Source organism: Ambystoma mexicanum, chromosome 1q, assembly GCF_040938575.1.
Source record: "Ambystoma mexicanum isolate Mex_15411 chromosome 1q, UKY_AmexF1_1, whole genome shotgun sequence".
Classification (NCBI taxonomy): domain Eukaryota; kingdom Metazoa; phylum Chordata; class Amphibia; order Caudata; family Ambystomatidae; genus Ambystoma; species Ambystoma mexicanum.
Window position 1 is genome coordinate 89,126,324 of NC_090922.1, and position 26,917 is coordinate 89,153,240.

Here is a 26,917-nt window from a genome sequence, read left to right on the forward strand (position 1 = left end):
CAAATACAGATTCCACGCGCTCAAATGGAATTCTCATAATTGCATCGGCACCAGTGCAAATACAATGTAAATGCATCTGCTGCTAATGTGAGTGCGCATTCGTCAGTCTACATTTGCTATGATGTGTCATACCATGATCCCAAACCTTGCTGTTTTTGTTCAGTATCTTTACAAAAATAGTGTTTGAAAACGAATGTTTTGTTATATTATTTGCAAACTCGTTATTTAAAGGCTATGGCCCTCATTACGACCCTGGCGGAATCCGCGGTGCTAAATGCACCGCGGAGCATGGCGGAAAGCCGCCGATAGCGCCATGGGGGTTGGCGGATTTACCACCCCATGCCGACCTTGGCGGAGCGGTAAATCCCCAATCCCCATTTTACCCTTCCCCATTCCCATTCTTGCCCCATAGGGTATAATGGGAGTGGGGAAGGAGTTAATTACGCCGCCGTAAAGTACGGCGGCGTAATTAACAACGAGGTCCCTTAGCGCCATGGTTTTCTCCGCCCGGTAAAACCAGGCGGAGAAAACCTCCATGGCGCTAAGGGAACTCGTAGTACGGCGGACGGGTCCGCCGCGATTAGCGCTGGCGGAAACCCACTCCGCCAGGGTCCTAATGAGGCCCCATGTATGCTGAGATAAAGAAGAGTCTAAAACATGCTTATTTTATTTATTTATACAGGGACGGACAATGCTATTTTGATCATAAAAGAATGTACAATAGATAAGAAATCGGATTTGACGGGAAGCATCCAGCTTCTTACAATGGGGGGAGTTTGCGGGACATTCTGACCAGGTTATGGAGGGGAGTAAATGGAACAGTCACCGGGGACAATGGGCCTCATTACAACCCTGGCGTAGGTCCATGGTGCTATTAGCACCATGGTCCATGCCGGATTCCGCCATGGTGGATGGCGGATTTACCGCCCCATTCCAAGGTTGGTGGGGCGGTAAATCCCCATTCACCATGGCCCCTTCCCCATTCCCATTTTTGCCCCATAGGGCTCAATGGGGATGTGGAAGGCGCTAATTACGGCACCGTAAATTACGGTGCCGTAATTAGCACCAAGGTCGCTTAGCGCCTTGGACTTTAACGCCTGCAAAAAGCAGGCGTTAAAGTGGGAATCTGGCATTAAGGGTTTAACGGCGCCGCAGCCTTTTACGGCGCCGTTAACCCCTTAACGCCAGGGTTGTAATGAGGCCCAATACATTGGTGAACTTACATAGATTAAGTACAACAAACTTTAGACAGTTGTAAGTGCAGGTAGGCGGTACGGCCAGCTAAACAGTTACGTGAACTCTGTTTGATGGACATCAGCATACCTCTGGCCACAGAAGACGTGGTAACAGTGTGCTACATCCGTGATGGCGCGTGGGCCAGAGCAACATCTCTTGAACTTAATAAAGGCCGTAAACAAGACCTTTTACTTGGAAGATAACTTACTGATGAATGTATATCTCAGCAGATAATGTTTGCTCAAAAACATTTATTAACCATTTTGAAATCATGCTGGACCTTTCTCCTTGTTTCACAGTGGGCAAATGTTAACTGTATGGAAGGCTGATAATAATGTACTGATTCACTGCACAGCCTTTTCAGATCTCTCATGTAAAGAGTTACTTATATTGACTCGTACAGTATCCTAAAACTATACGAACTTTATTATCAATGGATGAAGCCTCACTAAATCCAGTGGTCGAAGTGTATGAAAAGAAGAAGTGGAACTATGTTCCCTGCTGGCCTGCCCTGCTCCCCACAAACCCCATCGCCACGCCCCCTCCCCATGCACCATACCAACCCCCAAACATATGCATCAGCTGTGTAAGAGAACGTTCAGTGCAGTGCACTGAAGTGCAGGTTTCATCTTCTTCCTACACTTTTAGTTTAAAACGAAACCATTCCGGAACGGTTTCTTTTTAAAATAAAAGTACAGGAACAGTAAAACGTCATTTTAAAATGTAGAGAAGCACCCTCCAAACAGCTCCCGTCCACTTCGACCACTGACTAAATCTACTATGACAAGGTAATATGTCTTCTAGATGTGTGTGCACAGGTTCCTCAAAAACCAAGGGAAAAGGGCACATTTAATGAACTAAACATTGAAAACTGCATTTCCAGAAAAAACTGTTATTATGTGAATTGGTCCTGATGAAATGCTAGTGATGTGAGACAAGTTGTGACTCGATATTAGACGCTGCATCCAAAATATTTTTGAATGGGCAGTTATTTCAGGTATTGATTCAACATCAAAAAGAAAATGTGATTTTTACAATACTGATATGTATTCATTTGGGGGAGGGGAGGTCTATGAGGCCAGGGTGGTGGCCAACCGATCATTTTCACACTTTTCTCAGGCAGTCTGCAATCCCAAAACTGATCACAAAGGTTGGGTATTGGCCCAGCATCGTCCAATCACTGTTCTGCTAGTCCAAGGAAAATCCCTTGAAAAATGTGCAACATTAGAATCCCACAGCCTACCCCATTTCCTACCATTTGCTGTGCTTTTTATATTCAGGGTTCAAGTCCTGATGTATCACCATGACAGTGACTCCTCTGTTGAGGAACAGCACCTTACAGCTCCTAAACGGATGAAACCAAGTGGTCTTGTCACCCAGTCCTTGATATTTTCTATAATGAGGAACATATTGCCATTCGCACAAGCCTCCCTGCCCGTCCATTCTTCTGCTAATGACTGGGCTGCATTCAGACGCATGTGGCCCGATCTGCGGTTCACCATATTTGATCACGTGACCTCTATTCTGATTGATCAACACACAGAATCCTGTTTTAGAACATAGAATGTTGGCTACATTCCGTGGCTATTGCCCTGAAAGAATTAGTCCATCTTCGGGCCACTGGAACCTTTTTTCCTACTCCAGCTGAAGTTACATTTTGCCACCCAGCTCTCATGTCAATGGCGCAATCTTTGGTCCTTTTTCTGGGACATCCAGCCGCTCCCTCAGGGTGCCCTTCGGCGATCCCCTAGTGACACGCCCTTGCTCTGGAAAACTAGAAGTAAAGACCTATTTTAGGCTTAACAATGTTTCTTGAATTTTATTTAATTTTATTGCTTAAAGCATGGACCTAGCTCGTGAGCAGCAGAGCGATGTACAGGCTTCCGGTAGCCAGCGTTTGAGCTGGCATCTTTTAACAGTAGCACAGTACTATGAGTTGCATTCCACGCTTCCATTGGGATTAGTCCATGGTCAAGTGCTGTTGAAAAAGCCAAGTTTTGAGAGAGTTGCAAAACTGTCGAATCATGCATGTTAAGACGGATTTCTGGACTCTGACCTGGTGAGCAGAGGTTCAGAAGGCCAGCCTAGTTTCTTGGAACAGGGTAACCTCTGGACAAGCCAGACCAATCAAAGTAGCTATGGCAGGCGGTCAAGACTAAGTCTCAGGAGGGGTGAGAGTGACTGAAAGATCTCAATGAGCACACAGAGGAAGGACACTTACAAATTACTCCAAGACAGGTGTATATATCAAACATATAAACACATTTATTACAAGACCTTTGTAACTCAACACACAGTAAAATAATCACAGCAATCTTACTAACCCAACACAACGCAATCAATACAAGATATATACAAGACTATTGGGGTCTAAAGGGTTAAACAGGCACAAAATATATTTACACCTAGAGGGGAAGGAAAATAGGCAGTGCAGGTAGTCTTTAATCCCCTTCAACATCAAACACACACCTAACTAAGAGGCAGTCCAAACCCTAAGAAAACAGGAGCATTGTGCTCAATAATACATGCAGTGCAGGTGCACGCGGTTGTTCCAATGGCCAAAACGGGGTCTCTTCAGGGGTCTCTAGCAGCTCAGGAAGGTGGGTGAGGCGATGAAGAATAGATTCCCACTATTCGAGGAGGGTCTCCACTTGAAGGCAGAAGTTATTCCAAGGTTCAGGAATAGTTTGCTAGTTCGCACTAGCAGTGGAAAGGAGAGGGACCCCCAGGGGCCACTTGTGCGTAATAATGGATGGAGGTGCTAGGGGCCACAGTTTAAGGTTAGGGTTACTCACCGGCCCCAGGCACACTCCGGATCAAACTTCGCCAGTCAAGTCCACTTCGGTTGCGGATTCTACTGTGGCAAAAAGGACATATCTGCAGCTTTCACTTCCGGTGATACAGTCATGATTCCCAAACGGGACAGTTGTCATGCACTCCATGCCCCAGCTGGTCCCTTCATTGCACCCACACACACCCACCCATAGCTCTCATTCCCGACTGCAGCAGGGGGTTGTCTGTTCAGCTCCGCTGAAGGCAAGACTGCGCCCATGGATGGCGCGGACAAATCAACATCGTCTTGGGCGATTGCGACCATTCCTACACTGGCAATTGCCAGGGCGCCTGTCACCATTCCGGGTGAAGCGTCATGTTGCTGGGTTTCCACGTACTACGGCCTGTCACGTGATGCGAAGGTTGCATTCACGTAACATGGTTCCTATAGCAACACCATAAATCACCCGGCTTCTTGCCACTCCGCGCTTCACAGCTGTTATCAAGCACTGTTTGGCATCTTACTCTACAAACTTTGACTTGTTTTGTGTATTTTGGACCTTGGATTACGCTTGCTGGACTGCCTTTGCCTCAGCCCTTGACTTTTGTTAACTTTTCACTCAGAGGACATCACTGGTATTACTTGACCACAGCTTTTGTATCACGGACTGCATTTGGATCCTGCTTTTGCTACGACGTCCTGTTTTCACAAGTACTGGATACAACACCGCACACTAGACTTCTTTTTGCCTTCTGGATAGGTTCCAGCGCACCACGCTTCGTACTTCAGGGGTATCCAGTGAAAAGTATCATCTGCCCGAGGCGGCTGCTGCTGACTCCTCTTGCTCCCCTGTCTCCCTTTTTTCCACTGAGGGTACATTCACGCCATATTGGGTAGTTGGGTTTGCCTCGGCTTCTCTAGGATTTTTCCCCACCAACACTTTGTTAGGTATTCTTTTGACATAACTAGTCTTTATTTCCTTGTTCTCCTTGATATTTGGCACTTAAGTAATTGCTTGTTTACCTTGCAACCCCTTGGGGGTTTCCAGCGTTCCCGTACCTGCAACCTGTGGCCTCAAAGTTTGCACAGGGAGTTTCTTCATATCCCTCTGTGTTGTGCTTGGAGACAGAGGTTTCCTAATTTTCGCAACTATCAAGTCTTGACAACAGTGACCATTTATCCGTCCTGATGGATGGATCAAGCCAGTTTCACTGCAGCAGGCTTCAGTGGCAAGAGGGTCACAAATGCAGTGCACCTGCAAAGATCGTCACCACGGCTGGGCAACACGTAACTGCGTTTACTCGGTCCTGACGCACTCGTCTCACTTCAGACACGGGAATGCCAAGTGTTCAAAATTCGGTGTGAGGATGCTGGGGACAAAAAGCTAGCAGTATACCAAGTTTCGAGGGCCTCCTCAAAATGATGGCGGAGACAGAGTAAAGGTCCTGCGTAAACTGGTCAGCGCACTGGTTGACCAAGGGACACTTCCGAGAAGGCTTACTTGCAGGTTTTGTTGAAAGTGCCGAGAATAGTTGGTCCCACTATTCTAATGGGTCGAAGTATCTTCGCAGACCTTCTAGGACGACCAGATGCAGAGGGGTCCCATGGGACGCCAGCGGGCTCAAGGTGCCAAACCTTCCAGCGGGTCACCAGCGGTTCCTCGACTCGGCTCCTTAGTTTCAGGATACTTGGATCCTATCCTTTGTTCAGTGAGAACTCTAGAGATCGACATGGCATGGGTGTTTTCAGCCTCCTCTTATCCAAAGTTCCCTTCAAGCCAAAACGTAGACCCAATGGGAGATCTGCTCACAAACACACACTCCATACATGGACCAATCACGGACCATGGTGGTCCCAGGCATTCACAGCACTCCAGACTTTCTGGCACCCAGGATGTGTATTGGGGACAGACACCCCAGTCCACACCTTGGAGGCACACACACAAGGCATGCAGAAGCCTGCGAAAGCTTGGCGTTTTGAGGGAAACTGCATGACCAAATAAGGACGGACCCGGGTCGGCTCGACCTGGGGAAGGCAAAGGGACAAGATGACCAAAGGACAGGACAAAGAACCTTGTTGCATGGCCATTTGGAGCCAGGCCACCTATTTGTGCCAAACGCAGTTAACATGGTTTAAATGGCAGGAAAGGGTTCAAATTACATGAAAAGATAAGCTGCCACAAGCCCTGTCCATGACACATCTGCACATCTCCAAAAAAGACCTACAAGAGTATCTAGGGTCTATGTAATTGTCTATGAGACACAAGTGCACTGTACTTTAAGGTACATTGTGCAATTGTTACATGTTGCAGGAAATTGCAACATTGGAAAAGGACTAATGGAAACAAAGTCTCCCAGTACTGACTGTCTGAAGGGCATGCCAGTTTCCCCATAACAAGTGAGACTAAGGTCAGACTAAGGTGTTTAAACAGCAGCAAAACGTTTGGGGGTGTACAGCTGTAGGGGAAATTACATATAAAATGAAATCTTTCCTAACACTCGCCCCTCCCAGACTAAGGACAAGGGGACTTTATCCACCCCTAGATGAGTCTCATGTTCAGGTTGGTTAAACATTCTGGACAACCCATCAGCATTGCTATGTTGGACACCTGGCCTATGCTCAATAGTGAAGTCAAAGCCTTGCAGATTTATGGACCACCTGAGCAACTTTGGATTCTCTCCCATAACGTTCATTAGCCACTTTAAGGGCTTATGGTCAGTTTGCACAGTGAAGTGGGTCCAATAGGGGTAGGGCCTCAGCTTCCTTAGGGCACACACAACAGAGAAAAACATTCTCTACTGTGGACCATCTGAGCTTTCCGTCCTTAAGCTGGCGACTAATGAATCCAATAGGGTGTTCCTTACCCTTCTCATCTAATTGTGATAGTACAGCTCCTATCCCAGTTTCAGAGGCATCTGTCTACACAATAAAAGGTCTTTGTTAATCAGGGGTCCGGAGCACAGGGGCCTGGCACAAGGAGTCTTTTAAGACATTGAATGCCTTCTCAAACTTTCCAGACCAAGTTACCTTCTTGGGTTTCTTTGGAGTGGTGAGAGCAGTGAGAGGGGCAGGTATGGTGCCATAGTCTGCCATGAAATGTCTGTAGTACCCACTGAGTCCTAAAAAGGCTCTCACTTGGGTCTGACTAGTGGGTTAGGCCAGTCTTGTACTGCTTGTACTTTAATGGTAGAGGCTGTATCCTCCCTCCACCTACTTCATGTCCAAGGTAGACCACTGATCCTTGTCCAATCTGACACTTACTTGCCTTTATGGTCAAGTGGGCCTTCTATAGAGCCTGTAACACAATCCTAAGGTGTTTCACATGGTCTTCCCAGGTGGCACTGAAAACTGCTATATCATCCAGACATGCAAGACAGAATTCATCCAACCCATTCAACATATGAATCACAAGCCTCTGGAAAGTGGCAGGTGCATTCTTCAATCCAAAAGGCCTTACCTTGAACTGGTAAAGACCCTCTGGTGCTGAGAAATCTGTCTTCTCCTTGGCATGTTCTGAAAGAGCTATTTGACAATAGCCTACAGTGAGGTCAAATATGCTGAGATATTTGGAGGCACCCAAAGTATCCAAGAGCTCATCTGTTCTAGGCAAGGAGTGTGCATCTGTCTTGGTGACAGCATTCAGAGCCCTGGAATCCACACAGAACCTCAACTCAGAAGTACCTGCTTTTGGAACCAATACCACTGGGCTGGACCAAAGACTACTAGAGGGTTCAATCACCCCAAGATCCAACATTTTCTGTCCTCTGTCTTAATGTAAAACCTTACTTTGTCTGACATTCTGTATCCCCTACTTTTGGTAGGTACACTGTCTCCTGTGTCAATGTCATGTTTGCACCAAGGTGTCAAACCAGGGGACTGTGAGAACAAGGGGGACAACTGTGTAAGCTAACTTTTCACCTCTGCTTGCTGATCAGAAGTCAGTTGAGGGGCCACTTGGACACCCTCAATGGAGCTGTTTGAAGGACTGCCTTGTAACAGGTCAGTAAGAGGTTCTGACTCCTTTTCCTCAACATCTGAAGCCAGTAGCAGTGCAGCAATTTCAACTCTTGGAATGAAAGCCTTCAGTCTATTCACATGGAACACATTTGGAGCCTGTCCAGCCCTTCCAAGGTCGACTAAATAGTTGACCTCACCCAGTGACTCCACCACTGTGTAAGGGCCTGACCATTTGTCCTGCAAAGCTCTAGGCCTTATAGGATTCATGATCAGGACTTTCTGACCAGGTGTGAAAGTGATGAGGGAAGCCTTCTGGTCATACCAATGTTTCACCAGTGCTTGCCCTGCCTTCAGCTTCTCACTAGCCAGACCCATCAGGAGTACCATCCTTTTTCTGAGCCCTAGCACATGGTCCACTATGTTGGTAGTAATAGGGGGAGTGGGCATCTCCCTTCCCTCCTTGGCTATGGCCAAGGGTTCCCTTACAGGGTTACCAAACAGAAGTACAAAGGGGCTGAAGCCAACACCCTCTTGTGGTACCTGTCTGAAGGCAAACAGTAAGCATGGTAACAGAAGATCCCATTTTCTTCTTTGAGGTTCTTCCAGAGCCCCAATCATACTTTTCAAGGTCCTGTTAAACCTTTCCACAAGACCATTGGTTTGTGGCTGGTATGCAGACGAAAACCTCTGGGTGATACCACATTCCTCCCACATGGCCTGCATATACTTTGACATAAAGTTGCTGCCCTATCAGACACAAATTATTTAGGGAAACCAACCCTAGTAAAGATGCCAAGTAAAGCTTTTGCAACTAAATTTGCAGTTACAGTTTTTAATGGGATGGCCTCAGGATACCTGATGGCATGGTCGACCAGCACCAGGACAAACCTATTGCCTGAGGATGTTTGGTAGTCAAGGGGATCAACAATGTCGATCCCTACCCTCTCAAATGGTACACCCACAACAGGGAGTGGTACCAATGGAGCTTGGATTGTTCAGCCACTCTTACCAGATAACTGGCAGGTGGCACAACTCCGGCAGTGACTTTCTACTTGCACCCCCATCTTGGGCCAGTAAAAGTGCATAGATAACCTTTGCTTGGCTCTCTTGATTCCAAGGAGACCAGCAAGGGGAACTTCATGTCCCAGCTGCAGGAGGAAGGGTCTTACAGCAAGGGGAACCACCAACCTCCTATGGTCTCCTTATGTAGACTCTGTAGGCTCACTGTACACGTGCCCACCTTCCCAATAAATCCTATGTGTCCCAGGAGGTTCACCCTCAAGCTGGGCACAGGCCTGTCTCCTTAGGCCTTCCAGAGATGGGCACTCATGTTGGCGTTTACTGAATTCTTCTCTGTCAGGACCACCTTCTAAAAACAGATATTTTATTTTAGGATGGTCATTGGATCAAATACTTCAGGCAACACCTCTACCTCATCAGGTCCTGTTGTTTGACCAACTACCTCCACCTCAGTGGTAGGTGAGTTAAGGGAAATATTCTCTTTCTGTCAAGGAGTTCCCACCTTCTCACCTGAGTCTGGTGTTTGCCGGTGACTTCGATCGAGGGCTTCTTGCGAATGCTCCTGATCTTGAACAGCGCTGCTCGAGTCTCGTCTGGTTCCAGGTTGCGTTTAGTTCCGGGAGCGCAGAGTCCAGGAATCCGGGAGTCTGGGAAAAGCTAGTAATGCTTGGAATCAGGAAGGGGGAAAGGGTCAGGAGCGGGTAATAGCACTGGGACAAAGGAAACAATACCGCGAGCTACGAACACATGTCTGAGGCTACTCTGCAATAGCATTGAGACACGCTGAGCCGCGGAAGGTGTGGTCTATAAATAGATCACGCCGCGTTCAGCGCATGGAGCGAGCAAGGGCTTCAGCTCTGGACGGCCATGTTGGAAGTAGTACGGAATGTAAGCCCCGTTGAGACAAGGACCAGGAGGTCCAAAAGGGGCATGATCTGAAGTTCATGACAGCATGCCTTCTCCGAAGGCCTTTTCTTCCAGGTTTGCCCGGGTGTATTAGGTGAAATCTTCTGAGCAACCGAGGAGCCTTGATATTTGAAACAGGTTCCCAGGTCCTTTCGCTAGGAGGATATCCTTTCCACTCCACCAGGTATTGAAGATGGCCACGCTTATACCTGGAGTCACAAATCCGGGACACCTCATATTCTAGTTGGTTGTCAACCAGTAGAGGAGGAGGTCTACTGAATTTTCGAGAGGATTGGATGTAGGGCTTCAATAGGGATGTGTGAAAAACTGGATGAATTATTTTCCAGGAGTCAGGTAGCTTGATTCGATATGAGACAGGATTGATAATCTCCTTGATGGGAAATGGACCATAGTAGCGGGGAGCCATCTTGTTTGGTCGCAAGTGTCGGGGGAGTAGTTTTGATGACAACCACACTTGGTCACCGACCGTATAGGAAGGACCTGGTCTTCTCTTGGAATCCGCATACCTCTTGGTCTGTAATCTGGCTTTCTGTAAGTGTTCTTTAACCTCCCGGTGAATGTTGATAAGAGTTTCGATCCAGGAGTCAACAGTAGGTACTGGTGTAGGGTAAGGAAGAACCGAGGGTAAAACCGATGGATGCAACCCCTGACTACAATAAAAAGGGCTGGTCTGTAGCGCTGAGTGTTCGGAGTTGTTGTAAGCGAATTCCGCAACGGGTATCAGGAGAGACCAGTCATCCTGGACCTTGGTGGCAAAACATCAGAGATATTGTTCCAGGGTCTGATTTGCACGTTCTGTGGCTCCGTTGGTTTGGGGGTGATATCCTGAAGAGAGGGCACGTTGGATTCCTAGTACCCGACAGAGGTGTTTCCAGAATTGTGAAATGTATTGGGGACCCCGGTCAGATATGATCTTGGAAGGAAGCCCATGTAGTCGGAATATGTGTTCCAGAAATATTCCAGCTAGCTCTGAAGAGGAGGGTAGTTTCATCAGTGGCGTAAAATGGGCCATATGGGTAAACAAATCTATGGTGACCATGATTGTAGTATATCCTCGGGAAGGTGGTAACCCCACTATGAAGTCTGTAGCAATGATTTCCCATGGTTTAGAGGGTAGAGTGGGCTGCAGAAGAAGACCCGCCGGTCTCTTGTTATCATGTTTATTTTGGGCACAGGTTATACAAGCCTGGATGTATTGCTGTACGTCAGACTTCATTTTAGGCCACCAGAACTGTCTCTGTATAAGACGGAGGGTGTTGGTGATACCTCGGTGCCCAGAATGGAGTGTGTCATGACAAAGGTTTATTATCTTTTGCTATAACTTCCGTGTAGGAATGAGTAGTGCATTGTCCTTGAATAAGTAGACTTCCTTGGCTCTTAATTTCCAGTGATTTCTTGTTGAAATGTCCTTCCATATTTTCGAGGATTGGGTTTGCGATCTGACTTCTTCCAGGAGATCAACTGCTTGGGCTACGAAGATTGTGGGAGAAAAAATTTTAGGAAATGCCTTATGTTCAGTGGTCACGTAGTCAGGACGGCGAGATAAGGCGTCAGCGATCAGGTTCTGTGATCCACGGACATGAGTATTGTGGAACTGATACTGGGCAAAAACGTAGGCCCAACGTGCCTGACGTCTGTGCCTGCACTCCAGTGACTGTAGAATCTGAAGGTTTCGATGATAAGTACAGACTTGGACAGGATGTCTGGCTCCCAGAAGTAGGTGTCGCCATTCAGTGAAGGCTTAGCGAATGGCTAAGAGTTCCTTTTCCAGGACGGAGTAGTGTGTTTCACTCGGAGTTAAGGTTCTTGAAAGATAAGCAACGGGGTGTTCCAAATCATCCTCCATTTTCTGCTTCAACACTGCTCCTATAGCGTAATTAGAGGCATCCGTTTCCACTAAAAAGGGTCGACTTGTATCGGGTTGAGCCAAAATGGGAGCTTGTGTGAACTCGGTCTTCAAACGCTGGAATGCAGTTTCTTGTAATGTTGACCAGACAAATGGGGTATCCTTTCTTTAGCAGAGCCACTATAGGTTGTACAATCTCGGAAAAGGTGGCTATGAACTTTCGGTAGAAATTGGCTTGTCCTAGGAAGGATTGGATTTGTTTCAAGGACGTGGGATTAGGCCAGGCGAGAATGGCCTTTACATTTGAATGGTCCATGCCAATCCCCTCTGGACTAAGGATAAATCCCAGATATTGCACAGAGGTAACGTGAAACAAACATTTTTCAGGCTTAGCTAAGAGGTGATGTTCCCGGAGTCTTTGTAGAACTGCCTTAACATGTCCTTCATGCTTCAGAGGGTCCTTGGAAAAAATCAATATGTCGTCCAGATAGACAATGACGAAGAGAAACAACATATCAGAGAACACTCTATCCATAAAACGTTGGAATACTGCTGGGGCATTGGCTAGTCCAAAGGGCATGACCAGGTACTCATAGTGGCCAAAGGGTGTTCTAAAGGCGGTCTTCCACTCGTCTCCTTCCCGGATACGGATCAAATGGTAGGCACCCCTGAGACTCAATTTGGTGAATATTACTGCACCCCTCACTGCCTCCAGGATATCCGATATCAAGGGTAGTGGGTATCGGTCCTTAAGAGTGCATTGATTTAGGCCACGATAATCGAGGCAAGGTCTAGGTTCCTGGCTGTCTTTCTTAGGAACAAAGAACAATGATGCGCCTGCTGGTGACTTTGAAGGTCTTATGGTACCGTTTTCAAGGTTTGTATCCAGATATTCCTTGAGGGCCTTTTTTCTCAGGTTCGGAAAGGATAAACATCCTACCGAGAGGGATCACTGCCGAGGGTTCCATTTAAATTGCGCAGTCTTCGGGTCTGTGTGGAAGTAGAGCCTGGACTATGGCAGTGGAAAAGACATCAGCAAATCCTTGGTAGGCCTCCGGTACCTGTATTGTATTGGAAACCATGAGTGGGGTTTCTTGCTCCTTAGGTGATTCCTCAGGGGGCGTTAAAGGAAGTTCCAGGGATAGACAATGAGACATACAAAACTCTGAGCCTAAGAATAATGATCCTGCTGTCCAGTTTATATATGGATTGTGTTTTTGTAACCAGGGCATACCCAATACCATGGGGTGGTGGGTGGACTTAATGATATCGAATCTGATTAGCTCTTGATGGTGGTTTATTGAGAGCTGGATTTCCTTGGTCTGTAGGCTTATGGGCCCTAAACTGAGGGGTCTTCCATCGATGGCTTCCACAGGCTGCATGGTGCTTCATGCCTCATATGGGATTTGATGACTGACAACCCATTCCTGATCTATGAAGGTTCCCATAGGTCCACAGTCACCCAAAGCCAGAATGGGGCAGATCTTACTCTTCGAGGGTGAAAGAAATGCATGGAGAACGATTAGTCTGTTTTGTCCAGGAGAGTTCAAGGATGGAATTGATGTGGAGCAAACATCTCTCTCCCGAATCTCTGCTCCATTTAAGATCGAGAGCTGGCGTTTCCCGAACGCCGAGGAGGTGCCAGAGGACATTCCCTGACCAAATGTTTGTCTGAAGCACAATACATACACAAACCCGTATGGATCCTTCTCAACCTTTCTTGAGGTTATATGGGTCCACGAAAGGCTCCAATTTGCATGGGTTCAGGTTCTGGGGCTGGACTTGGGTTTATGTCCATTCTGGCTGTGCTCTCAAAGGACGTCTTGGGTGGGTTTCCATTGGATTTCTTCCTTTCAGCCTACCTTTCCTGGACGCAAAAGTCTATTTGCAAGGCCAGGTCCATTAGTGCTTGGAATGAATTTGGTCGGGCCACCCTGGCCAGTTCATCCTTGATCTCATCGTTCAGGCCTCTCGTGAACAGGGTAAAACTAGCCTCAGAGGACCAGGTCTGCTTCTTTAGCCAATTGTTTAAATCTGGTCACATAAGTGAGCATATCTTGGGAGCCCTGTTGAAAGTCCAGCAAGTGTTCTTGGGCAGTATAGACCTGCTCTGGACGGTCAAACATGCCTTTAAGGGCCTCTATGAACCCATCATAGTCGTCTAGGAGGGCATCGGCGGAGTTAACAAGGGATGTTGCCCAAGTTAAGGCGTTGCCGGAAAGGTGGGATATGATGAAACCTACCTTAGCCCTAGGAGTCGAGAAATAATAGGGCTTAAAGGTAAAGTGGACCAGGCATGAATCCAGGAATTCGCGAAGTGTTTTTGCCGAACCATCATACTTGTCAACAATACCACCTAACAGGGCACCCTCCTTTGTAGCAGAATCCCTGGATAAGACCAATTGTTTCAGCGTGGCGTTTTCCGCCTTAAGATTTTGGACCTCAGTTGATAATTCTTGCATGCATCGCATTAGGTCCTGCACGGCGGCTTCCATCTCGTTTTTAGGTTCGATCGGGTGGCGTCTCAAACTGTCAAGGAGTTCCCCTCTTCTCACCTGGGTCCTGTGTTTGCCGGTGTCTTCGATCGCTGCCTTCTTGCGAACGCTCCTGGTCTTGAACAGCTCGAGTCGCGTCTGGCTCCAGGTTGCGTTTAGTTCCGGGAGCGCGGAGTCCAGGAATTCGGGAGTCTGGGAAAAGCTAGTAATGCTCGGAATCAGGAAGGGGGAAAGGGTCAGGAGCGGGTAATAGCACTGGGACAAAGGAAACAATAACGCGAGCTACGAACACACGTCTGAGGCTACTCTGCAATAGCATTGAGACGTGCGGAGCCGAGGTAAGGCGTGGTCTATAAATAGATCACGCCGCGTTCAGCGCATGGAGCGAGCAAGGGCTTCAGCTCTGGACGGCCATGTTGGAAGTAGTACGGAATGTAAGCCCCGTTGAGACAAGGACCAGGAGGTCAAAAAGGGGTGTGATCTGAAGTTCATGACACTTTATCTCTTTTGTTTTTTTTTTATTTTACTACTTTAGCCTTGGCTTTCCCCTTTGGCATGGGCACTGCAGTGATCTTGGCCAGTGCTGCCCTTTTTGAGACCTTGTGCAGGGTATTTCAGCTGTATCTCCCACAAGCCTTAAAGCTCTGAGATCATTTCCCGGCAAGACCTTTCCTGGGACATCTCTCTGAATGCTCACTGGAATCCTGACTACTGTACCATTTAAAGTAAGCTTTACAGGTATTACTGGGAACTGGAGAGGTGGGCCATGAGCCAATTTAGTGGGTAACAGAGGAGCCCTGGCAACTTACTCTGGGTCTACCAAGGTAGAATCCACTACAGTTCGACTGCACCCACTATTCCTAAGAGCTGGAGTATCTACTCCATTGATCAGCACACTGTCCTTAAAGTAGTGTTTGGTATTGTCTGGAATCCTAGCATAAGCCTCTGAGACTTTAGGCTCCCAGGAACCCAGGGAAACTACAACTACCTCAGAATCTATCTCACTGGGAAAGGAATCTGAGTCGAAGGATGCTCCTGTAATCTCTTCTTCCTCACAGGAGGAGAAGGCCAGATTAGCAGAGTGGACCCCCAAGGTTTTGACCTTACATCTGGGATCCCCCTTCACATGGTCACTTGCTCAACAAGCCACACGATATCCACTGGGTCTGGTGACATAGGGAGGCTTACTGTAACCCGAGTTCTGTTTTGAAGGATAACCTCCACTACCCTGTGAGTTCTCTTGTGACTTACCTTTATTTTTCTTTTTGTGGCCCTTCTGGAAGTAAGTTTATCAGATCCCCCACCCTCTTTTTCTTTGGGCGTTTTCCCCTCCTCCTGCTTACCAGGATGTGTCTTGTCCTTATGGGACACTCTGTGTGACACCCACAAATCTGCTGCTACGGCAGTTTCTTAGGATCTATCTCCTTTGAATCTACCAAATGCTGCTTAAGCTCAGGAGACCCAGGACCCTTAGATCCATTGGAAACTTTAAGCTGGGCCAGTTCCAACTGTGATCCCTGTCCTTCTGTTTTTCTTCAGCTTGGCCGTGTTAAATTCAAGCTCCTTCTGCCTAAACAGCAGTTCCTCCTTTTTGAATTCAAGCATGGCCTCAGCATCAGCACTGGCAGGGGAAACATTGGACATCACATCATCAAAATCCTCATGGGTCCCATTGATAAGTGCAGTGACAGACTTGTGAGTTCTGCCAGTGAGAGCAGCCCCACCACCTTCTGCAATTTCCTCAGGAGCTATGGCACTAAGTTGTGACTCTTGCCATTCCATGATCCTTTGACTCATTTCCATGTTTGTGCCTTGGGCAGTTAAACCCCTCTCAGCACACTTCTTTCTTAATGTTTCAGACTTGGAAGCATTTAAGGTTAACAAGGTACTTGTTTCCAGTTTGTTAGATAGGTCTTTGGCCTTTTTCAGTTATGCTACAACAATTCACTATGTGTCCTGGGTAGGAATAACTCGAAATTCCTTCACTAGTGTGCAACACTGGATACCTTTAGTTCTATCCCAACGCTGTACACCAATTTGTTAAGACGGGTTTCTGGACTCTGACCTGGTGGGCAGAGGTTCAGAAGGCCAGCCTAGTTTCTTGGAACAGGGTAACCTCTGGACAAGTCAGACCAATCAAGGTAGCTATAGCAGGCGGTCAAGACTAAGTCTCAGGAGGGGTGAGGGTGACCGAAAGACCTCAATGAGCACACAGAGGAAGGGCACTTACAAATTACTCCCAGACAGGTGTATGTATCAAAAATATAAACACATTTATTACAAGGCCTTTGTAACTCAACACACAGTAAAAGAATCACAGCAATCTTACTAAACCAACACAGCACAATCAATAAAAGATATATACAAGACCATTGGGGTCTAAAGGGTTAACAGGCACGAAGTATATTCACAACTTAGAGGGGAAGGAAAATAGGCTGTGCAGGTTGTCTTTAGCCCCCTTCAACATCAAACACACACCTAATAGGCAGTCCAAACCATAAGAAGAGAGGAGCCTTGTGCTCAATAGTACATTCAGTGGCGGTGCACGTGGTTGCTCCAATGGGCAAAACGGGGTCTCTTCAGGGGTCTCTAGCAGCTCAGGAAGGTGGGTAAGGCGATGAAGAATAGATTCCAACTATTCGAGGAGGGCCTCCACTTGAAGGCAGAGGTGATTCAAGGTTCAGGAATAGTTTTCTAGTTTGCACTAGCAGTGGAAAGGAGAGGGATCCCCAGGGCTACTTGGGCGTAGTTATGGATGGAGGTGCTAGGGGCCACCGGTTAAGGTTAGGGTTACTCACCGACCCCAGGCACACTCCGGACCAAACTTCGCCAGACGAGTCCATTTTGGTTGCGGGTTCTACTGCGGCAAAAAGGACTTCTCCGCGGCTTTCAGTTCCGGAGATACAGTGATGATTCCCAAACGGCACAGTGGCAATTTCTCTGCTCCTGTTGGATGGATCAGGCCAGTTTCACTGCAGCAGGCTTCAGAGGCAAGAGGGTCACAAGTGCAGTGCACCTGCAAAGATTGGCACTGCGGCTGGACAACACGGTAACCGTGTTCACTCCAGTCCTGGCGCACTCATCTCACTTCGGACCTGGGAATGCCAAGTGTTCAAAATTCAGTGTGAGCGTGTCGGGGGGAAAAAGCTAGCAGTATACCAAGTTTCGAGGGCCTCCTCGAAAAACAATGACGGAGAAAGAGCAAAGGTCCTGCGTAAGCTTGTCAGCCCACTGGTTGGCCCAGGGACACTTCCGAGAAGGCTTACTTGCAGGTTTTGTTGAAGGTGCCGAGAGTAGTTGGTCCCACTATTCTAATGGGTCGAAGCGTCTTTGCAGATCTTCTATGACGACCAGATGCAGAGGGGTCCCATGGGACGACAGCGGGCTCAGGGTGCCAAACCTTCCAGCGGGTCACCAGCGGTTCTTCGACTCGGCTCCTTAGTTTCAGGATACTTGGATCCTATCCTTCGTTCTGTGAGAACTCTAGAGATCGACATGGCATGGGTGTTTTCAGCCTCCTCTTATCAAAAGTTCCCTTTGCGCCAAAACGGAGAGGACCCAATGGGAGATGTGCTCACAAACACACACTCCATATGTGGAGCAATCACGGACCACAGTGGTCCCAGGCATTCACGCACTCCAGACACTCTGGAACCCAGGATGTGTATTGGGGACAGAAATACCAGGCCACATACTGAAGGCAAACACACAAGGCATGCAGAATCCCGCGAAAGCTTGGCGTTTCATGGGAAACAGCATGACCAAATAAGGACTGATCCCAGTCGGCTCTACCTGGGGAAGGTAAAGGGGCAAGATGGCCAAAGGACAGGACAAAGAACCTTGTGGCATGGCCATTTTGGAGCCAGGCCACCTATTTGTGCCAAACGCGGTTAACACGGTTTAAATAGCAGGAAAGGGTTAAAATTACATGAAAAGATAAGCTGCCACCAGCCCTGTCCAAGACACATCTGCACATCTCCAAAAAAGTCCTATGTGTGTATCTAGGGTCTTTGTAATTGACTATGAGACTCAAGTGCACTGTACTGTAAGGTACATTGTGCACTTGTTCAAGTTGCAGGAAAGTTGCAACATTGGAAAAGGACTAAGGGAAACAAAGTCTCCCAGTACTGACTGTTTTAAGGGCATGTCAGTTTCCCCATAAAAAGTGAGCGAAAGCCCAGAGGGGTGCAGCAGAAAGCTGTGCTCCCCTGGCAAAATAAGACTACTGTGTTTAAACAGCAGCAAAAAGTTTGTGGGTGTACAACTGGAGGGAAACTGACATATAAAATGAAATCTTTCCTAGCAGTGGGGGCATTCCTAAACGTGATCTGGCAAAACCTTATAACCAGTCACTTTCCAAAGCCATGGTTTGGTGAAGACATTCTCGTCCAACCCCGATCAGACATACCCCCAACTTGCTTGCCTTTTCCAGAGCACTCAAAAAACGATTCATTTAAATTGGCCTTTCCTGGATCGACTCTCGTTCACTCGCCTTATTTCACGATGCCAGTATCCACTCTCCAGCAATTATGTTATTGCAGGTGTCATTCCTATATTTTTAACCTTATGTTTTCTTTGTTTTCGTTTATCAGTGATGCTTACCTTTTGAAATGGAAAGCATGATGTTGTCCTGTAGGCCACTGAGTTGGTTCTAGGGGTAAGCCGCGAGCTGGTGGTTACTTTATACAAATGGAATGATTTTAACTGTTTTCCTCAAACTCTTAGTTTCTTCACGGTATATTAATCTTAAACAACTTTTACCAGCCCTTTTTCCTTTCTTTCCAGTAGCAGAAAAATGCAAGGATTAGAGTGTTATTATTTCCTGGACAAATAGCTATAGGAAATAGAGAGGTGGGGTTGTGCATGCCTGACCCCAAAAATGCCTCGCCCTGTACATAGCAGTGTTTTATCAACGGGCGATGGAGGTCTTGTACAGAATAACATACTTGCCAACCCTACAGATTTAAGCAGTAGGTTACTGCTTTTGAAGCAGCCCTACTGCCTACAAATTTCAGTGACAGATCCTACAGCTTTTTACAGTGGCAAGTAATTTGTGATTCTAAGGCAGACTGCTTGAGACCAGCCTAGGACAAAGCATGCAACGCATTAATTAGTCTGTCTGTACAGTGGACTGGTAGGTGCTTACTTGATTGGGCTCAGACCAATCCACTGAGATGTCAGCTACCTGGATCTCTCCTGCACTCTTGCCAGTACAACCTTTAGGTGACGGAGCAGTGAAAGCAAGTGGCAGAGTGTAACACCATCACACAGCATCTGCCGACAATTTGGTGTTAGCATTCAGAATTTTACATTTTTAACATTTCAACATCTTTCCATGTTCTGCTGTTTGTCTGTTTTGTATTTTCCTGTGATGTCATTGATATGGGAATTATTATTTTTCAAACTTGAAAAATCCTACATCTTCTTGGTCACAGAATGTTGGCAAGTATGGAATAATTCCTTCTCTGACAGAAGGAACTTGACACTGGCTGACAGAGACTCATCGCTCACGCGTCAAGATAATCGGGAACAAGAGCCTTGCTTGCCTTCCCGCGAGAACGAAGTGTGCCTTCCCGCGAGAGCTGCACGACGTCCCGTGAGCCGGAGAGAAAGTCTGCCCGGAAACCTCTCCTGCGCTGCCAGTCAGCAGCCAGGCCTCCAGCTAGCGAGCAAGCCAGCAGCTGCTGTTTCTGACAGAAGCCCTTCCCTGGCTCTTTTCAGACATGAAATAGCCAGAACTTTTAATGAGCGTGTACTCATGGATTTGTAATCCCCACGGAGCTTCTATATTAAATGCGGGGTATAGCTCTCCTGGGACAGGCTCGGGACCAATTGTGCTTTTAAACCACGTGGTAATCAAACGGGAAGGCTCTTGGGCCAGATGTGCTTTTAAATCCAGTTTAGAAAAGGAGTTAAAAAAAAGGGGAAGAGAAAGGAACGTGTTTTTTTTTTTTTAAGGGATTTGAAGCACCTATTTCCCACTTGAAGACTCGCTTCGTAGAGTAAGGCCAGTGACGTGGAAGTGCGTATGAGGAGATAGTGGGACAGTACGCAGGCTTGTAAGCAGGGGTGCCGTGTGTTTAATGGGGCAGCACCCCCCGCACTTCTCAGCGGGCGGCTTTTAAAGGCACAGTACCAACATTTTGCAATGGCGATGTAATTCTTTTAGTGGGACAGAAGGAGCTCTTTGCAGAAGGGCTGCAATGCCTCTAGCGGGTCCATGCCAGCACTACACAGCACTACACATCAGCACTGAAATACTCATAATGGGGCAGAACTAGAATATCGTCCAGTTAGACATTGCCAACCCTGAACAGCAGGGCTGCTGTACTTTATACCAGAGGGCCTCAACTGGACTCTGAAGTACCTCCAGTCTGATCGGATTAATGCTGCTCAGCTTGGATGCGTTACTTGTACAGTACTTCCAGCAGGACTTGCCAGGCCTGCCACTTTGCAGCGAGCAGTCCATGCATACCATTGGACAGTGGAAGCACTCGTCTAACGGACTGCGACACTTTTAGGGAGACAGTATCAGTGGTTCCCCATAGGGTGGCTCTGTTTATAATATGATAGTGTCGGCACTTCTCGGCAGGGCCACAATATTTATAATCGGTCAGAACGGGTGCGGCTCAGCAGGGGTGCATTACAAAACCTCCAATGAGGATGTAGTTGCACTTCCCCACAGGCCTGAAATGGCGCTAATGGCGCAGTACCATCGCCCTTTAAAAGCACTGCAATATTTCTAAAGGATAGTAGCAGCACTTCTCAGTTGCACTACTATTTTCCAATGGGGTGGCACCGACACTTCCTTGCAGACGTTCAATCAGCATTGCACTTACCAACAGGGAGGGTCACCACCACTTCCCAGAAGCACGGGACTGCCCCTTAATGGGTGGCACTGGCAGCACTTCCTTTGGCCAGTCCTAAACATTATTCTAAACCTAAAAGGGTCTCTCATTTTCAGAGCTCAAGGATTATAATTGTTCTTAAAACCGGAGACCAGTTTCTAGGCAGAACCGGGATTCGAACTTGTGCTACTATGCATTGTTTCCAAGACACAAGCATTGCACCTGAGCTACCCTCACAACTATTAGTTGATTACTCTCTGTAAGTCAGCCTAGGCTACCCACAAGCCCTCCAGGAAGAGATGCTTTCAAGCTCATAAATGTGCTGTCTTTGCAGCGCTATCTGCAATCATCTTACGATTTGGCTCCTATGTACAGTCCAGGGGCAGACGCAGGTTTTGGTGCCAGAGGGGGCAAAGGGCACCCATGGGGAACCAGTCGACACCATGTCACTACTTAGCGGGCGAAATTAGGCTGCAGTAGGATATCAAAGGGGTCCCTGGTAGTGCCCGGAGGAGTCAGGTGGCATATCATACCAGCTGTTAATGGATGCCAGCCTGAAGCAACAACCTAAGTGAAACAGGGGTCCATAAGTATGGCTGTGCAAAATGAAACAAAAGTTGTCCATTATGAAAAGAGTAAGGGAGGTCTAGATAAAGCCTGTTTTCTCTTTTCATGGCTACCCAAGTAAAACACGTAAGAAGCAATGGGCCAAACCTTTGGAGGCGTAAAACGGGGCAAGACAGAGTGAGCACTTTCTTAGAACTGGTAGATACAGCCAACAATCGAAGCATCCTCTTTCGTTTGTGCACTTGCTGCATATTATGTTACTATGTAAACACCACTAAAATCGAGAAACACGCCTGCATTGCAATTTACAATACCTCAACATTTCCAGGACAACAGTGAGATGCATAATCCAACAACTGTGGAATTTGCAAAGCAGGTGGATGGCTGCTGGTGCCATTAGGGCACCAAGAACCAAGGGACCTCCGGAGCTGCAGATAGAAGGTAGCCAGCAGCATGGCGGCTCCTCCACAAATCTGTCCAATCGGGTGTCTCCACCTCAAGAGCAAGTTGACCACTCACAGCGCCGGGTGCATGTGTCATCAACTCTCAGGCTTGGAGAGGGACACCTGCTCCTCACCACTTGCACATGGGGAGGAGAAGTGTGCACCCTTCTATGCTGGCTCTGAATTAACTTCAGACAAGGAGAGACATCCGTGGAGGCCACTTCAACAAAACAGCTAGCAACGCCATTATGCACCCACACAAGAGCAACACATGCCCGCTTCCCACCATTTCCCAGTTCTCCTGAAAGGAGCTACAGTCGTTGCTTGGATTTGTTGCTTGGATTTCGCATACGCCTTTGCACACCTCTCTCTTTCTTGCTTGATGAATGAAAGAAAGGCACATATATTGACCTGGGGCACAATTCCCATGGTGCAGGGTCTCCTTTTTTCCTCCCCACATTCCGTTCCTCAGAATATTTTCTTCCAACGCCAACACCCAGCACAGTTCTACCGCAGGCCAGAGACCTGCACCTAAGCCACCCTCACTCACCTCTGTTCTGTACACCAGCTGCTCTGTTTGGTCGTCATTAACTCGATAGATCTCCAGAAAGGGGTCCGACTTGCTGAAGAGATCCTGCAAGAGGGAGAGAGTAGAGAACTCAGTATATCAAACAAACACCACGTCCCTGCGCACAGGATTGGGCTCAATAACTAGGCATTTTACTGTGCACATGGACCCGTAGGGATACAGCCAGAGTTTCCAGCCGGTGCTTCAAGACCAGGCACCTTATAGCTAGAGGTAGCTGGAAAGACAGAATCTTAGAATTTCAACTCACACCTGTGCCCTACAAGTGCCCACCGATAAAGCTACTATAGACTTACATACCCACGGCAGCTATAATTGCACCCAATACCATCATCATCACAACTGCATTAGGTTGTATGGTCATCAAAGTACAACACATTACATAACACATGGCTGATCAATAATTACAGCAATTCAAATTACAAACCATCCTACCCGAGGGGGAACATTGCAACTAAGCCCCAGATACTTTGCTAATGCGTCCAGTCCTTATATCAATTAGGATCAAATTTGTTGGCCAATGGAGCGAGCGCTTCACTTCCCTTGCTAAATCCCCAGAGCCTTTTCCCCAGGAGAAAGACATTGGCTCCCGATAACAATTGGTTTTGTATCCTGATTTCCAAGGGGTAAGAGCTGATAAAGTGGGGCTAGGCACTGATTTCAATAGTACTCCGTGGTGATGGGCAGTGTCTCCCGGGAATACCAAGTATTCCATCAACAACTATTTGCTCCCTTCATTCTATGCATATATAGTAATAATAACATCCTGCATTGTAGTGGAGTCTGGTACAATTTATGATCTCCTCTCGAATTAGGGACAAGCACCCACACACCTCTCGAAACCAGTGAGTGCACTTATGGGTGAGCGATACCCTGTATTCTGTAAAGTCAGAGGAGATTTTAGGTACTCTGTGACAAAATATCAACCCTGCCTTCTGACCCACTCTCATATTTGCGTTTAGAACGCTGTGCCCAGGCTGCAGTCTGCGGGCCCTAAAACTAGTGCCATTAGTAGCTGAACTGGGTTCTCTATTGGCTAATCCTCCACCAAACTGCCACCAGTGTGTATAGATATAATAGATATAAATACGAGGTTAGCCTGCCCGCATCTTGCTGCTGGGAAGCAGTGTTTTGAATGCTTCAAGTTGTGGCACGGGACCCTGGATCAGCTGATGTCAAAGGTCCTTGCTCGCTCAGACATGGACTCCCACTAGGCAAATTAGACAATTTAGGGTCGGTCACCAAATCACAATAGGCTTCCTCCTGCATTGACTGAGACTGGGAGGCCCCTATGCCAGCCCCTGTTGTAGATTGGTGCACCCCCACTGCAGCTCCTTTGATTTGGTTTGTAAAAAGAGACAGAAATAGCTTTTTTATAGCTGCTAGTTCAGCTAGCACAAGATCGCACTTGCATCCTGTTACCCTTGAGGGTTCTGCCTCATCTAGATGGGTGGGAGAGGGGCCATCTTCCTTCGCCTTCCTGTGAGGCAAAAAACCTTGGTGTGATCTTCGACTCTACTCTCTCCTTCTTTCCTCACATCAAACACCAAATATCAAATTGCTACAAAGGCCTACTACCAGCTGGTACTGTGGTATTCTTCGTTTTCTCACTTGCCCCCCGAAGCTCACTGTCTCCAGAGCCCTGGTTCTCTCTAGGCTGGACTACTGCAACAGCCTCTTTCTCAATCTGCTTTCCTCTACTCATCGCCCTCTGCAACTAATCCAGAACAGGACTGCAAGACTTGTCCTTGGCCTTACGCCCAGGGACTGTATCTTTCCAGCCTTGAAATCTATCTACTGGTTCCCGGTGGCTGCAAGGATCATGTTTAAGACCCTGTGCATCGCCCTCAAGGCTTTCTGGGGCCAGGGCTTGCACTACATCCAACTTTCTCTTCCTAAACACCTTCCTTCTTGAGCCCTTTGCTGAGCCACCTCCAACTCTCTGAGGGTCAGGTGCTTCTCCAGGCAGAGAGTGGGGAGTAGATCTATCTCCTCTGCAGATGCCTCCCTATGGAATGGCCTCACTGCCCCTCTCAAACCTGAGCCGGACCACCTGAAGTTTCGGAATCAGGTCAAGACCTTCCTTTTCACTTCTGCTTTCTCTCTCTCCCTTGCTGACCTACTTGTTTGCTGGGCTGACTGGTTGTCTGGCTACAGTCAGAGTCTCACTAGGTACCAGGCTCCTCCAGGACCAGTAGCCCCTTCACTGCCTCCGGGCTACTGCGCATTTACGGGCTGTAACTGGAACCCTAGAGTCCCTTGCCTTCTTGCGCTGACCCAGAGCTGCGCTGCCTTGGCTGCACTTAGTCAGAGCAATGCCGCCCAGATTTCACTGCCTCCTTCTCTCCCCCTGACACTTCCTTTACCCCCCCTCCCACTGGACTTTGCGTATCACACTTGCACGATCTGAACGACACAAGGCCTTGTAAGATCTTTTGCTTTGTCCCCCCTCTGTCTTCCCTCCCTTGTCTTGTCGCGCCTAGAAATCCTTGTGTACAGGCGTGTTGTAAATGACTTATCATATATCATATCATATCATATCAAAGACATTTCATGGCAAGGAGGGGAACAGGGAGGATTAGCTCACAACCGGAGGTCATGATGAGTCTGCATAGCCCCCTCCTCGTCGATGAAGTTTCTTACAACAGTTAGAGGACTAGGCCTAGGCAACAACATCCTTCCCCCTGCAGTTGTTTTAACATAATACATGATGCATGGGTCGGAGCTGCATTGATTTCAGTCACATTAGATTTATTTGGGACAGGGCGTGGAGCAATATCAATGTCAATACCTATGTCATCTGTACAGGTCCCCTGTATCTTGTTTGCCGTAGAGTTGGTGACAGTTGTTCTAAAAGTGGAAACAGTAGGCTTGTGACTCTTTGCATCACCTTTGCTCGGGTTACACCACAATGGAGAACCAAATTGTACCTCGGTTTCTACTGATTGAATCATAATTGGCAGGAATTATCAGCTGTTCCCCTTCGATGAACTATTTGCGGGCCCTTTGTGGTCACTGCAAATCGATGGGGCAACCTCAGCATTTTCTGCCCCATAACTCTCCATAGTACCCTGGATGCCCCCAAGAAATTGGTTGATTTCCTTAATTAACATGTGTTCCTCACCCGTAATCATTCATGGCTTCACTTTAAGGTTACTATGGACTGTGTCTGGGTTTGGATCAGGTGCAGGCAATTTGCATCTCACAGTCAGTATCTTTCGCTTCAAATGGGTAGACGCCACAGGGCTTTGTTTTGTGGAGGGGTGGGACACTGATGCCTCCAAAGTGGCTGTTGGCTGCAGTTATCCCACAAATTACAGGGCAAGATTGAGTGAGTAGGAGTGCATGATTAGCAAAGCGAGCAAGTCACTAGACACAGGGCACAGGGTACAGTTTCCTCACCTTAACAGAGGTCCAATAAGCCACCTCCCCAGATGGATATTGGGAGACAGTTCATGGCAGTAGCTCATCACCCCCTGCGGGCGCCGAACATCCTGCGGGAGCGCAACACCCACACCCTTGGTCCCCATGGGCTTTGGCCCTGGTAGTGTGAACAGTGGTCCTTATTGGAGGTGGGTCCGTGGCCTAGCCCACAGCAGCATAAAGAGCCCCTCCTGGGCCAAAATCGTGACAAAAAAGGGACACAACCCCCGTGCCCTTGGTCTCGGCGGACTACGTTAAGAATGTATTTAAGTGCTGTAATACTTGCCCATCTGTTCATTCCAGAACTTCCTTCAGGTAGTTGTATTTATGATATGCCAAAAAATAACATACAACCATACAGTGGATGTGAGTCAATGGGCCTCATTAGGACTCTGGCGCTAAACCATGGTGCTATTAGCACCATGGTCCATGCCGGAGTCCGCCATGGCGGAATGGGGAATTACCACCCCATTCTGAGGTTGGTGGGGCGGTAATTCCCCCTTCCTCCATGGCCCTTCCCCTTTCCCATTTTTGCCCCATAGGGCTCAATGGGAATGGGGAAGGCGCTAATTACGGTACCGCAAATTGCGGTACCGTAATTAGCACCAAGGTCCCTTTGCGGGTCCCTACTTTAACAGCTGGTAAAACCAGCCGTTAACGTCGGGTTCTGCAAAGGGACCTCGTAATTATGCGCTAGGTGTTTAACGGCGCCGCAGCCTTTTACGGTGCCGTTAAACACTTAGCGCCTGGGTCATAATGAGGCTCAATGAGTTGGTCTTTTAGACCCAGAGAGATT

General features: G+C 47.7%; 1 protein-coding gene across 3 annotated transcripts in view; it reads right to left on the minus strand.

Moving 5' to 3' along the window:
• The window catches only part of CPNE7 (copine 7), a 1,149,025-nt gene that overhangs the window by 367,713 nt on the left and 754,395 nt on the right, over positions 1–26,917 (minus strand). For all 3 annotated transcript variants that reach the window (XM_069635582.1, XM_069635584.1, XM_069635583.1), the window contains exon 6: positions 22,663–22,746. In XM_069635582.1, the coding sequence (XP_069491683.1) occupies positions 22,663–22,746 (84 nt within the window). The remainder of the gene's footprint in view (positions 1–22,662; positions 22,747–26,917) is intronic.